This window comes from Seriola dumerili, unplaced genomic scaffold, assembly GCF_002260705.1.
Source record: "Seriola dumerili isolate Sdu_G_001 unplaced genomic scaffold, Sdu_1.0 BDQW01000110.1, whole genome shotgun sequence".
Taxonomy (NCBI): domain Eukaryota; kingdom Metazoa; phylum Chordata; class Actinopteri; order Carangiformes; family Carangidae; genus Seriola; species Seriola dumerili.
This window is the reverse complement of record NW_019174365.1, coordinates 3,736,352-3,750,011: the sequence shown is the minus strand read 5'-3', so window position 1 is coordinate 3,750,011 and position 13,660 is coordinate 3,736,352. Positions and strand designations below refer to the sequence as shown.

Genomic DNA, 13,660 nt, shown 5'->3' with positions numbered 1-13,660 from the left:
TGATCAGCTGAGACACTGTGGAGAATGTTTGCAGATAACATCCGTGAAACCATCAGGCGTTTAATGAAGCCACTGCGCTGTAGATGAGGTCGTCTTTTCCTATAGTGAGACAGCTGTTTGCCTAGTCAGCTGTGGCAGGTTGAACAGCTCGATGACGTACCTATAAATGTTAAAATGTTGTTTCAGATGGCCTGCTTAGGGTGCAGAATTGTGTGGTCGTTCTTCAACACCACTGCTAACAGTACACTGTCTGTCCCTTGACTGGCATATTAGAGTTACCACACCAAGTCTGTTTACACTGTGTCTCTGTGACCCTGCTGGCTCAGCTGTCATTCAAGCACAAAATGGTCTTCCCCCCAAAGGCTTTGAGGATAAAGGGCTGTTTTTATATGTCCCCAGTAAAAGTTTTTTTTTCTTTATTGAATGATAAAATAATATGAGCAATACCTTTTTAGAAAATCACTTTTGACTGCAAGAAGCAGATTTAAGGATGGTTTATTCGGGAGCGTATTTATAATTTATATAATTAAAACGTTTTTTTTTTTTTTAGAACTTTACTTATAGATAGAAATTGATTAATCAAATCACTGGTGGTGCAGTGGTTGCATCGCTGTGTGCATCTACACGTGTTCTCATTACAGTGCTTCATCTCACTACATGCTCCATCAGATAACAGCCAGATTTATTTTTACAGTGCACTGTAGATTAAATAAATATTTATATATATTTTTCAGTTCATAAAGAATAGTCCCATTGTCTCGACAAATCCCTCTGTCTTACTTCCTTCCTCTCCATGTCCTTCCTTCACCATTGTCTCTGTCACCATTGGTTCCCTTCACCCCTCTCTTTCAGGTTGATGCAGGTGGGTGAGGAGTTCTGTGGCAGCAAGTCAGAGGTCCTGCAGGAGTCTATCAAACGCCAAAGCATCAACTACTTTAAAAACTATCACAGGTAAGATGTTTCCATTGCTTCTACTTGATCATATGAAAGTTAAACTTTAATTCTGTTCATTCACTGAGCTGATAGGATTGATTGTGTGTGGGTAATTAGACCCAGAGTTTATGGGATGGACATTTGCAGCTCCCCCGATACTGAAAGAAAGTGGTGAAATGAAAGTAGGTGGAAAAGATTTTTGGACAGCAGGTTGGCATTGCTTGACAGAAACATTTACACACAATCACTACCATTGTTTGGCTCTAATGCACTCCATTCCCAGTGTAACCGTCTTTGGAGCGTGATTACATGATAACACTCGCTGAGCTGGAAGCACATTTACATCTTGATTACGTACCCCCCCACCTGCCAACCAAATGAATATGCATACCTTTACACAAGACAGCGCCACAACATCAGAGGTAATTTGCATTGAACGGTGATTGTGATTACCTGTCAAGAATCATTGATAAGATGCTTAAATATCAGAAAGCTACAGTATAATACGCTTCATCTTTATGACAAAGGATGGCAAAGCAGTGAGACACAGAGGCATGATGGGATACATCTTTAAATCACAGGTGATAAGATGGAGGTGATCTCAGTGTGAAATTGTAATCGGAATTGAAAAAGACAGTAAGAGGTGACAGACCCACAGAGAGAAGAAGAAGAAGAGGTGGACATACAGCAGCATTATTATTAACCCCTCCACACACACTCTGACATACACACACATTTGCACTGCTGGCCAGGAGGCTTCCAGTGTGCATCATTTTCACATTAGGTTTGATTAATTTTCCAGCTGGGTGTCATTCCCAAACAGATTACCCATCAGTGAACTTTGACTCGCTGATGCCTGGATTTGTCTGTCAGCTGCCTGCAGTGACACGCTCTATCATCGGGCGGGTGTATTGTTGGCCTGCGGGTGGAAACGACAGAGTGAAACCGTCAGGGCTCAGACATGATAAATATGGTATCTAATTTTTTGCACAAACATTAGGTTTTGGTTAGGTCAAAGGTCAAGGTCACAGTGACCTCGCAAAACACGATTTAGGCCTTTTGAATGTAATATATCAGGTTTGTAGCCGTATTCTGGTACATTGGTTTGTTTGTGTCCTAATTTGTTTTTAGCCCTTTTCTGATTAGTTGGTTGGTTTGTCGTATTCTGATAGGTCAGTCTGTAGTTGTATTCTGATTGGTTGATTTGTAGCCATGTTCTGATTGAAACATGGTTTTGGCCTTGTGAACACAATATCTTTGTAACTCTTCAAGGGAATCCCTTCTCATTTTGTACAAATTTCCACTCTACATGGAACTGATTAGATTTTGGTGGTCAAAGGTCAAAGTCACTGTGACCGCACAAACTATGTTTTTAGCCATAACTCAAGAATTAACACAGCAATTATGACAGAATTTCACACGAATGGTTAATATTTTACATGATTCTGGATAAACAGGAATGTAACCAGAAACTAGTCTGAGTGGCAGAGGCATTCAGCGATAAATCAATTATTTTTTCCTAAATCATTTTCTCTGAGGGATGTTTTATTTTGATGTCCTTTAATTCTCAGTGCTTTATATTTCAGAAATATAGCTGTAGGAAAACTGAGCCAGTGTTGGTTAAATATAGGTCATTTAATATGCTACTGTATGTTGAAGTCAACCACAAGTTTTCCCTGTCCCTCTTGTGTTCCACTTTCTATCACCTCTCATACTTCAAACAACTTTAAGACAAGTAACAGGGGGTGGTGCAGTGTTTGAAGTCAACACTGCTCTGACATTTCACACAGAAAGACCTCATATTGACCTCGCGGGTGAGCACCAGGGTGGCTGTCTTGAGCTGTGATCATAGTTAACATGGAAACGTGTCCTCACACACGACTCACACACACACACACACACACACACACACACACACACACACACACACACACACACACGTGCGCGCCAAACACAAAGTGACGTGCGTACACACACACACTAACACACACACTAACACACGTCTTCCTTTTCATTTCGCATCAGTGACCTTTGCAGACTGTGTTTATGTCAGCACATTTAATCTGGCCTCTCAGACCATGGGAGCTGGTTAAATATACGAAATGGCATGAGGTCATTAACGCACAAATGTTGACTTCTTGTATTCTACTTCTTGTTTTTTTTTCTACTCTCAGGGCACGACTGGAAGAGCTAAGGATGTTTCTGGAAAATGAGACATGGGAACTGTGTCCTGTCAAGTCTAACTTTAACATCGCCCAGCTCCATGTGAGTTACAATCACATCACTGAGGCGGGGAAGCGAAGCATGGTGGCTTTCATTTATTCCACACTCCGTCATTCACTGCGCCCCCCCCCCCCCCCACACACACACACACACACACCCCCCAACCCCACTGTGAAATTTGCATAAGGATATGAAACGTGTAGGATTCTGCTCAATGATTTCTGTGTGTGGGTGTGAGGGTGTCTCAGCTTGTGTATCAAGATAGGAAGATTGCGGTTCACTGCACATTATGTAACATAGATGAAGATAAAACGGTTGCTGTCCCTTGTGGCGTGTATGTTTGAGGGCTTTATTTCCCGCTCTCATGAGCAACAGTTAAAAAATAAAAACGTAAACATCAGAGCCCAATGGGGATCATGTACGACCAGCACCAAAATGTATTGGATATATAGTGTAACCAACTCAAAGAAAAGATCATTGTGCTCACAACATGTTCAGCTCACTTCACACTGAAGCAGAAATGATAAATGGACATGAAGAAATGTCAGAAAGATAAATGGACTTAATTCAAAGTTTTTTATCTTTTTCATTTTCTTACATCTTGTTTTCCCCTTCATGTCGTCTTGCTCGGGTACATGTGCAACAAACATGCAAATGAATCTTTGGAATAAACTCACTGGCGTGAGAATGTCTACATTACTTAATGGTACACAGGCAGTGCATTGCGCGGCCGTTCTTACAAGATTATTTAAACTTGCTAAAATGTGCAGCGGTTTGTTACACACATCCCTTCAGGACAAAGCTCATGTTGTGACTGTATATTCTAAATTGTAAACTTTTTGTGAGATTGTATGGTTGATAGAACCTAGAAGTTCTAATATTATTAAATTATTATCAATACAATTATTTTAAATTAAATACAAAACCTCTTTTTCTCCATTTCTTGTCTTTTCTGTCTCATCTTCACCAAACACAAACCTACATCTGTTGTCTTTCAAAGTGTATCTCTGTCCCATCTTCTCCAAACCAGGAGTTTAAGTTCATGGGCCAGTGTCGCTCTCCATCCGTCTCCCCGAGCAGACAGGCCGTGACCTCGTCCACCCTGGCCCAGGAGGAGCTGTCTCTGTTCCAGCAGTACCTTCAGGAGGGAAACCCATTCGAGATGCACATCGAGCACAAAGAGGAGGAGACGGAGGATGTGCTGGCATCTAACGGGGTAAGTGCCATAGAAGGGCAGTTGCACAAAAACACATGCTTCCAATTAATGCTTTCTTAATGGTTTAGATCATCATTCATTTATCATTGTATTAGTGTGAAATGTTCATTGCCCTATGAAAACAATTATGAATAGTTGTTTTAACTCATAGTTGCTGTCATATCTGCTGATGCAGCTGCTGATGGAAGTTTTTCATTGCCAGCAGTTGGATACTGTTCAACTGCGTACATAAGTATGTCCAATTAGCAAGGCCACCTATTGAGGTAAAACACCAAACAAGTTGATAAAGAGACAAGTTGATTAATTGGGGCGTAATCACTGTGGGTCATTAAGTGGTTTACAGCGGCCCTCAAGCTGTCATCAGCAGGGCCCTAACAAACTTTTATTAACAGCGCAGGGCCAGCAGTGCAGAACCTGCCATGATTATTAAAGCACTTTGATAAATCGTCTGATATGTCGTATAAGCTGTCAAATAGCAAATCTGTAGGAAGCTCCAGCGTAGGGCCAATGTTTAAACACTGAGAGTAGAGCTGAATGTAATAATTTGGCATCTTTGTCATGTAGTCATTTTTTATGATTCTTCTTGCTCTTCATCCTTCAGGATTCAATAATCTTCCCCAGGAAAGCAATACTCCCTAGTATGCTATTTTAGTGTCGGATTTAGTATCCAGCCCTCCAGTATTGGAAACCTTTTTATTTCCTAATTTTCCACTCTGTGTTTTGTATTAAATATAAATAGGCAGCACTTTATCTGAAAAGACATGTAAAAGTATGGTGCCTTTCAGTTTTGCAGGCAGTCTGTGTTGCCCAGTGAAACTATCAGGCCTACCACTTTGGCACCATACATAATTAACAGAGAAGCGAAACTGTCTCACTATACATCTATCAGTATGCTTTGTAAGACCAGCTATGCTTGAATTGGGGAGAGCGTTGGGTTTTTATATCATCCACCAACCGACACACAAACTAAGCGCTTCTGCAAATATAAAAGCACAATGGCCACTGCATTTATCATTATAGTAAAACGGCAACCAAACAGTGGCTACTGCTGTGTGGATAAAAAGGAGCAGGAGAATCAGTGTATGTTCACTAGCAAGGTGCTGTTAGCAGTGTCAGTAGTCCTCTTGTTCCTTGAGGCAAACTTTAAGTCTGACACAGGTGCAGCGACACCTGACACATCGCCCACTTTTTTATATGGATATGTTTTCCTCTCAGGCTCAACATCAAAACCAATATTGCACTATCTACAATATGGGGCTTACCAAGGGCCTAGCTTGGCTCGCTCTTAAGCTTGTAATCCTTTCTATATGGCTGTTGTGTTGCCTCAACTTGCACATAAGGACAAAGAAAATATTGTCTTATTTCAGGGCTTTACCTGAACTCTCCTCTGAGAGGTGAATGAATTTTCTGCTTTTATCCCTCAAGCGAGTGGTTTCATGGTTTTGCACTCATCAGAGCTAAAAGATGCGGGTGTAATTTTTTTTTTTTTTTGTTAATCAACTTTTAAATGTTTTAATCGCATGGTTCTCTTTTTGAGTAGCCAGTTTGTATTTTGTGTTATTTTAAAATCTTTGTGATCTTTCATCGTAGTGTGTTATCTGATCAACAGCAGTGACACAATTTACCCATGGCATCAAATCTTTTTCACACTTATCTCCCACAACTGGTGATGTGTTATGAAAGTTTCACAGCATGTTATAACAACATTTGACTTGTTTTTGTCCCTTTTCTTCCCCTCATCTCTACTGTATTTCTTCTTTGCACTGGTGCTTTGACCGCCATTTTTAGCGTGACCTCCGTCTGATCTTTCTCTTCCCTTTTTCTCAAGTATGAGTCGGATGAGCTGGAGAAGAGTGTGTATCAGGATTACGACAGCGACAGTGATGTTCCTGAGGAGCTCAAGCAGGACTACGTGGACGAGCAGACGGGTGACGCCCCTCTTAAGAGGTCAGTTCCAAGTCAGATTATTTTAGACCTCTCTGTAGGCGCACGGCTCAGCGGATGACAAGTGAAGTCCCGTGGTATATCCAGGTGTCCATCATTTCTACTCCGCTTCAGATTTCTGAAAGAAAATAAACATTTCACATTATTCACACACACAAAATAAAATAATCTTTTAAAGAGGTTCTAAAAGGATGTGAAGTCACACATTACCCCACTTTATATGCATTTAGCAATGATGATTTTAGCTCACCTCTGCCTTACCCTGCTAAGTAAGTGTGGGCGGGGGTGGGAAGAAAGAGAAATTTTCATGGGTAGACAAAAAGCTTTATAGAAGCTTTTTGTCTACCCATGAAAATTTCTTCCCACCCCCGCCCACATGATTGAAAGACTAGTCGCTGTTTAATAACTGCGGGGGCAATCATGTGCTCCTGTGCACCGCGTGTAAAAGGATTTATTTTCATTTGAAAGAGAAATTTGAATGCTATTGAGGAAAAATATGTTATCTTATCATCAGTGTTAAAATCTTAGTATGATTTATGCGAACAATCTTCGCATGGTATAGCTGTAATTATTAGGTCATCCTCTCAAATTGATGTGGTGGGCGTCATAAATAACCACATAAATTTGGATGATTTTGATGCAGCATATTGGAGTTATGAATTTTAGAACCACCTGTGTTCAGTTTGGTGTATCTCCTTCAATAAACCTACTGTGCTTTATGTGCATGTGGTGGAGAGAGTTACTGAGAATCTAAGATTGTGCATGTGTAGGTGTATTTATTCATATCTGAGAGCTGACGTCAAGTTTTACACCAGATTGATGTACGAGAAACAAGAAACATAATACTATTACTTATTCAGTAGCTCCCCATTACAGAGGCATAATTATAACGATCATTTCCTGTCATGTAATGTGCAGTGACTTATTAATGCTATGTGATGTTTGTGCTCAGTGTCGGCTCATTATTTCACAGGTCTGACATGCTTGATATTTTTGCTTTAGCTCTCACCACATTTCCAGACATTAGCCTATAGTCACTAAAATGCTAATTTCCTACTTTTATAAGCAGGAACCACTAACAGTTAATTATTGGATGGGTCGCATGATCACATCCAGAAATTACACAGCCCATGTAATGATTGCCGGATAATATGGCTCAATGATCAGTGTCAGGGGTCTGGTACTGCAGGATCACCAGTTCATAGACTTTACCACCGGGGTCTTTCTATGTCTCCTGCATTGTCTAATGAGTTCTGATTGATCAATTACAAGAGTTTGACCCGCACTAAGGTTTTGAACCTATGCGATCGTTGTAGAGGATTAGTGATGTTAACACATATTACTGGGTCTTTCTTATTCTCATGTTTCTGCCCTACTTTCTCTTTCACCCCATCACCCCTCCTCCTGAACACATCAGTGTGTCCCGCGAGACCATAAGAAGCAAGAAAAAGTCTGACTACAACCTCAACAAAACCAATGCACCAATCCTCACCAACACCACCCTCAACGTCATCCGGCTTGTTGGTGAGTCCTACACACACATACACACTCCACCACTTACCTCTCCTTGAGAGTGGCCCAGACTCACAGCCACAGTGGGTGTCGATCTCTGGCCTGCTGAGATTTCCATTTATTCACCAATTAAGCTAACAGCTCATTGTGGCCGACATGCTCAGGTGTGACTGAGCTGCACTAATAATGGTTAGCCCTCGCCCTGAGCGCTGACCTTTAGTTTCCAAAGAGGTGCTGACACGTCTTGGTGACATGGCTGTTAGGACACCGGGTCCCATCGTTGGAAGACCGTGCCCTTTAGTGATGTGACCCCCTTGATGTGATTTTCATGCGTGAAGCGGAATAAGAGTAGGCAGTTACCTTTCCTGAGTGGTCCTGTGGCTGAATAAAACTTTTATTATATGAATTCATGTAATAGCTCAGGCTGATACAGATTCTTAGCATTACAAAAGATTTCTGGTTACTACAAGTTTTCAGAAGAAATGTTTGTCCCTCCTCTGTTCATACATCGAACCGTTTCCTGCACCTACAGGACAAAATGAAATAACAGTTTGTTTGTTTTTGGTCACACAATAGGTAATATCGATTTAGAGCGATGTGAAAAAAAAGAAAAGTTTTATTCCAAGCAGTCACTTCTAATTCAGTCTGTGCTGCTCTTTGATGGAGTTAGATCGCTCCCTGGGTCCTCGTGCAGAATTCAGGAGAAAGGGCGTGAAAAATGGGAGTGTTGGAGAAATAACCAGCTAGATTGAGTTTATTTTCTCTTTTTTTTCCTCCAATCATCAGTTCTGAGTCAGTGGTAACCTTGTTACACCCCTGAACCTCTGCACTTATTTCTTTTATTACCTTCCTGTTAAATGAAATCCTTGCCCTCAAGTGTATGTAAATGCAGTGTGTTCCAAGTAAAGTTCCTCCCTAAAGGATGTAGTTCCACTGCTCCGCTAGTATTACTTACTCTAGATTTACTTAAGAACAGAACCATTTCATTCATTGTAAACTGATATTTCACCGAATCTGTCACACTCTGCTATACAATCGGGGACACATAGAGCTTGTCCAACAAACCCATATTTCTGGTAACTTCTGGTTTGTGTCCTCTCCGTACAGGAAAGTACATGCAGATGATGAACATCCTGAAGCCGATCGCCTTTGACGTCATCCACTGTGTGTCACAGCTCTTTGACTACTACCTGTACGCTGTATACACCTTCTTTGGACGCAATGACATGGTACAGTATTTCTGATCAATTCGGCTGTTTGATTGCACAAGAGCAATAATACTGAGAGGCAAAACACACACTCACAGTACATTGAATGTACTAGACCTCCAACAAAACCTTGTGACTGAACCCATTTGGCCTGTTCTAATGTCAACCACTGTCACTTTTTACATGTGTGACTGTGTCCATGGTTACCACACTGTACAATACACTGAACTTATAACCTTGAGTTCACCACAAACTGATCACGTCATTTGATGTGCATCAGTTAACACACCAGCACACACATTGTACAGACAGAACTACCAGTCAGACTACAAACGTCAAGGTGCTGCCAGTGTGTATGTGTGTGTGTTTATATAACAACACATGGCATAAAGGTTTAAGGTGCCAGCAATGCACCACAACATCCCCAGTTTAAGTTTGTTTCTTGTTTGTTTTTGTTTTTTTCCTCTGAAGTGAATGTAACTACTTATACTACTATAAAAGCTACTTAAAATTACTTCTGCTGCAACGGTGTTATGATGCTTTAAGAAAATTGCCTGTATTTATTGTATCTAAAGATGGATTTTGCCATTTTTAATGTTTGATAGATCATGTACAGCGAGACAGGGGATAACTGCTGTTTCCATCTTTTCTCATCGCTGTCTGTCTCACAAGAAAAAATTCCAGCTGAGCGATAGGTTACAGTCTGTGAGCCCAGTCTCCCCCACTCCATCTAAAGACTATCATGTCATTTATACTGTGCCTCACAAAGAAAGAAAACAGCATTTGTGTCACCATCGCCCTCAGGGAAGTGGTAATGATAGCAACAAAATGACTTCTGTCCCATCGAGGTGGGAAGAGATGAAAAGGATAAACGCTCTGCGGGGGCCGCTCCAGTACAGATTATTGGTGTGTTTGTGTGTGTGTGTGTCACGGGGGGGGGGCACACTGGTTGCATGTTGTCAGCTTGTCAGGAGGTGTTTTTTTTTCTCATGTGCCTCCATTTGACCACTGAGTGCCTATGAACAGTATTTGAGTGTGTTTCTATCACATTCTTCATGCCTTTATTCGTATCAGTCCTTCTCCATGACACTGTCTTCCTTGTCTTAATCTCTCTTTTCCTTTACACATGTGCTGTATGTCATTTTTCTCAGATGAGCCTGCTCCTTTCCTCCCATCTTCATTTTCATCTTTTCTCCCATGTCTTTAATCTTGTATGCTCTGTTCCTTCCACATGGCATCGCTGCTCTTTTTATCCCTTGCACTTTTTTTCTCTCACTACCCCCATGCCGCTCTCTATCTCTTTGTCTTCATCTCTCTGAAACTCTCACTTTCTCTTTTTTCCCTCTGTACCACTAGTCCTCATTAAGTATCACTTCATGAACCCACCCATTTCATTAATGGCCTCACTCAGAGAGGCACCTACACTAAAATGCTAATGTCCCCATGAATCTTTAAAAAGCTGCTAGAGAATACTTTGCACATATGCTGGTATTTTGACCTAGGCTCCGCTTCTCTTTACAGCGCTGGAATCAAGATGGACTGCTTGACTTCTCTATGTGCAGAGTAATGGTTGTCATTAATATTCAAAAGGGTAAATACCCCCATTATCTGTGTATATTGGCCCTGTCAAGTCGAGCTGCACTACTGACTCTGTCACACATAAAAATGCGATGCAATATGTGGCGTGCTCCCAGATTCTCCATCACCATTGATAAACAGGCTTTCGACTGTTGGTATTGGGAGAGGCAGGTTTGCAAACCCATTTTTGGAAAAGTGATTTATGTTTCAAAAAGCTGTGCCCCGTGGGAATAACTTGGAGTGTCTTGTCTAGGAAGAGACAGAAGAAGGATATAGTGAGGGGGGAAAAAAAAGCGGCAAGACAGAGAGATGTGAATTGAAGGATGCACGAAAGATAAAGATGGATGAGTACGTACCGCGTCGCTCTGTTTTGCAATATGATGGCAGAGAGAGGGGAGGAGAGGGACTGGCTACCAAAACAGAGAAGAAGGAAACAGGTGCTGAGACAGACCTGCAGAGGGAGAAAAAGAGAGTCAGGAAAGTATGTGACACTTGAACAAATGACTTCTCTGAAATATGAGCAATAATTTTTATTCTCGACTCCTGACTCCCACAGACAGGTCTTCACACTGGGTGCTATTCATCTTGCATGCACATGTGCAAGTCAGAGTGTTTATACCGACAGAGTCACCGATGACCTATGATAAAACCCCCCCCACACCCTCGCAAATGCATTCTGTCTTCTTTTAGATAATTGAACAAGGCTGATTTAAGACTCTTATCTCACATACTGATTCTTCACTGATGGCCAAGAGCTGGACTTGAAATTTCCTCCTCTAATGCAAAGCTGTTTAGGCCAGGTAACTGAGGGGGCACTTCTTCAAAGTTTGAGGACACAAAAGAAACAGATTTTAAAACGGTGGTCAAAACATCTATTATGGTTTAAATGCTCCAAATAGGGTTGATAAAATTTCCCACAATGCATTGAAATTGCATATTTGTTTACATAACCTTGATGACATTTTGTTTTTGTTTTTTGTTTCTTTTCCACAGGCTGTGTGGTACTTCTTGTGATAAGTAAACTGAACTTCACATACAAAATCCGTGGAATGCCCCTTTAACGTGTTTATTTGTCAACTATATTGTTTTACCATTTTACCATGTGCACACCTGTACAGTTCACAGTGAGTAGTGGACCTCTACATGTCACATGGACATAGACTGAAGCACATATTGTTTCCTTGTCTTTTTTTTTTTTTTTAATTTAATTAAGCGTCAATTTGACTGCTGATTTTGAATGGACCATTTTATATAACCTTAGGATTGGTCACGTTCTGTCATAAATATCTCGATCAGTAGCAAGTTCATGGTGCATCTGAAAAAAAGTGTCAGTGCAAATTAGTGTGTGGACACCACCGGACACTACACAACAAGAAGTACATTGTTTCCTAGTAACAAGGTTCAACGATATTTGGATATTTCCTTACCACACCTGGCTGATCAGCAGTTTCTGATCAGTTATAGTCTATCTGTGGTTCTGCAATTAAAGACCATTTAAATGTGAGAAAAGAATACTTGTACAAGATTAATTCTATCCGTTACTTCCATAAATCTAATTCTGTTCCTTTGTTTGCTTCTTTCTCTATGCATTTTTTTGAATTCTGTAAGACTTTCTCAACATTGTTTGTTTTTTAATTTGAACTTTTGCTTCTTCTTTTTCCTGCCTGCTTTTCCATCCATAGCCTGTCCCAAGCCCGTCTTTGTCAACTCGTAGTGGCAGAGAGGTGGGTCCTGCCTCGGTGGTGGGCCCTGCTTGTTTGGTAAGAGTAGACCCAGAAGTGTTTTGACCTATGCACAGGGTCGTACTCGCTTTTTGAGTCCAAACTACTAATCAACACTTGGTTGACTGGTAGTTTGGTTGGCTGATTGTGGTTGATTTGAAGCTCTTAAGCTGTGTGTGATTTGCTTCCTTGGAGTGACATCAAGCACATCTGAAATTGATTTCAGAGGCATTTAGATGTTGAGTTTGAGCTTTTGAGCTTTCACCCTCTCCACACTCCTCTTTTACCTCTCGTCTCTCATCTGCTGTAGCCGGTGTGATTGTCTGACACTGATGTCTGTTCCTCCCAGTTGCTCCACCCTCTTTTGGATGAGAGTCGGCTAGAAGCAGAAAGTAAAGATTCTCTTGTCTCGTGAGATGAGAGCAGGTGTAGCCGTGCGTGTGTGCGTGCGTGCGTGTGTGTGCCTGTGCGTGCGTGGTTGCTGTCACACTCTGTTCTCATAGAGGTAGATGCGTGTGCACGGTGCAGACACTAACTGTGTGTGTGTGTGTGTGTGTTTATGTGTGTGTATTCTACAGTATGAGTCATCGGGTCTGGGCCTTATCAGCAGCAGACTGAGAACCACACTGAACCGGATCCAGGAGAGCCTCATTGACATGGTAAGACTGGCTGTAACTTCAACCTCCTCCCTTCACGTCCTTATGTTCATCTCTCCTCTTTATGCCTCTCCCCCTGTTTTTATGTCCATCCACTCCATCCATCATCCACATGTGTGGTCTTATTGTTGAGAGAGCCCAAAGCACGTGTCAGCAGAAAATGCATTATGGGTCGTCATTATCTGGCCAGTGGTCGCTCACACATTCACACACCTCCTTTTGTTTAAGTGGCCCCAGCAGGGTGGATGTGTGTGTTACTCCATTAGGGCCCTCAATCACTGCTCCCTTCTGTAATACTACATAGAGACAATTAGTCTGGTCCAGTCCACACTCTCACTTTTTAGGCTGATAGTGTATCAGCCTACAATGTGTCTCCTCTCTGTTATATGATGATACTACTGTTATCTCTCACTTCTGCCTTTCATTCGTCTCCATATTAAACAGCCTTCTTGGCGTGTGTTGAGAGAAACCAGACTTGGATTTTAATCTGCCACTGAAGTGTTGCTCCCCTGGAGACAAATATGAAATTCTGTTGATATTTTGTCGTGTTTTTCTTTAATATTTTTAGTGAGAAAAAACAATAAGTTGTGTCCCATGAGTCTAATTATGGTAGAAGTGGGAATGAATGGCTCACTGAAGTCATATTTTAGTGAATTCAAATGTGAATGC

The 13,660-nt window shown here is 41.4% G+C and overlaps 1 protein-coding gene across 3 annotated transcripts in view; it reads left to right on the top strand.

Annotated features, from left to right (window-relative positions):
* Positions 1 to 13,660, top strand: part of vps50 (VPS50, EARP/GARPII complex subunit) — a 95,465-nt gene that overhangs the window by 55,057 nt on the left and 26,748 nt on the right. The window contains exons 16-23 of one of the 3 annotated variants that reach the window (XM_022747492.1): positions 853 to 951; positions 3,108 to 3,198; positions 4,187 to 4,372; positions 6,201 to 6,319; positions 7,734 to 7,840; positions 8,936 to 9,057; positions 12,297 to 12,374; positions 12,914 to 12,994. In XM_022747492.1, coding sequence (XP_022603213.1) covers positions 853 to 951; positions 3,108 to 3,198; positions 4,187 to 4,372; positions 6,201 to 6,319; positions 7,734 to 7,840; positions 8,936 to 9,057; positions 12,297 to 12,374; positions 12,914 to 12,994 — 883 coding nt within the window. Of the gene's footprint in view, positions 1 to 852; positions 952 to 3,107; positions 3,199 to 4,186; positions 4,373 to 6,200; positions 6,320 to 7,733; positions 7,841 to 8,935; positions 9,058 to 12,296; positions 12,375 to 12,913; positions 12,995 to 13,660 lie in introns of those variants that run through there. The other 2 variants (XM_022747493.1, XM_022747494.1) reach the window with 2 other exon arrangements.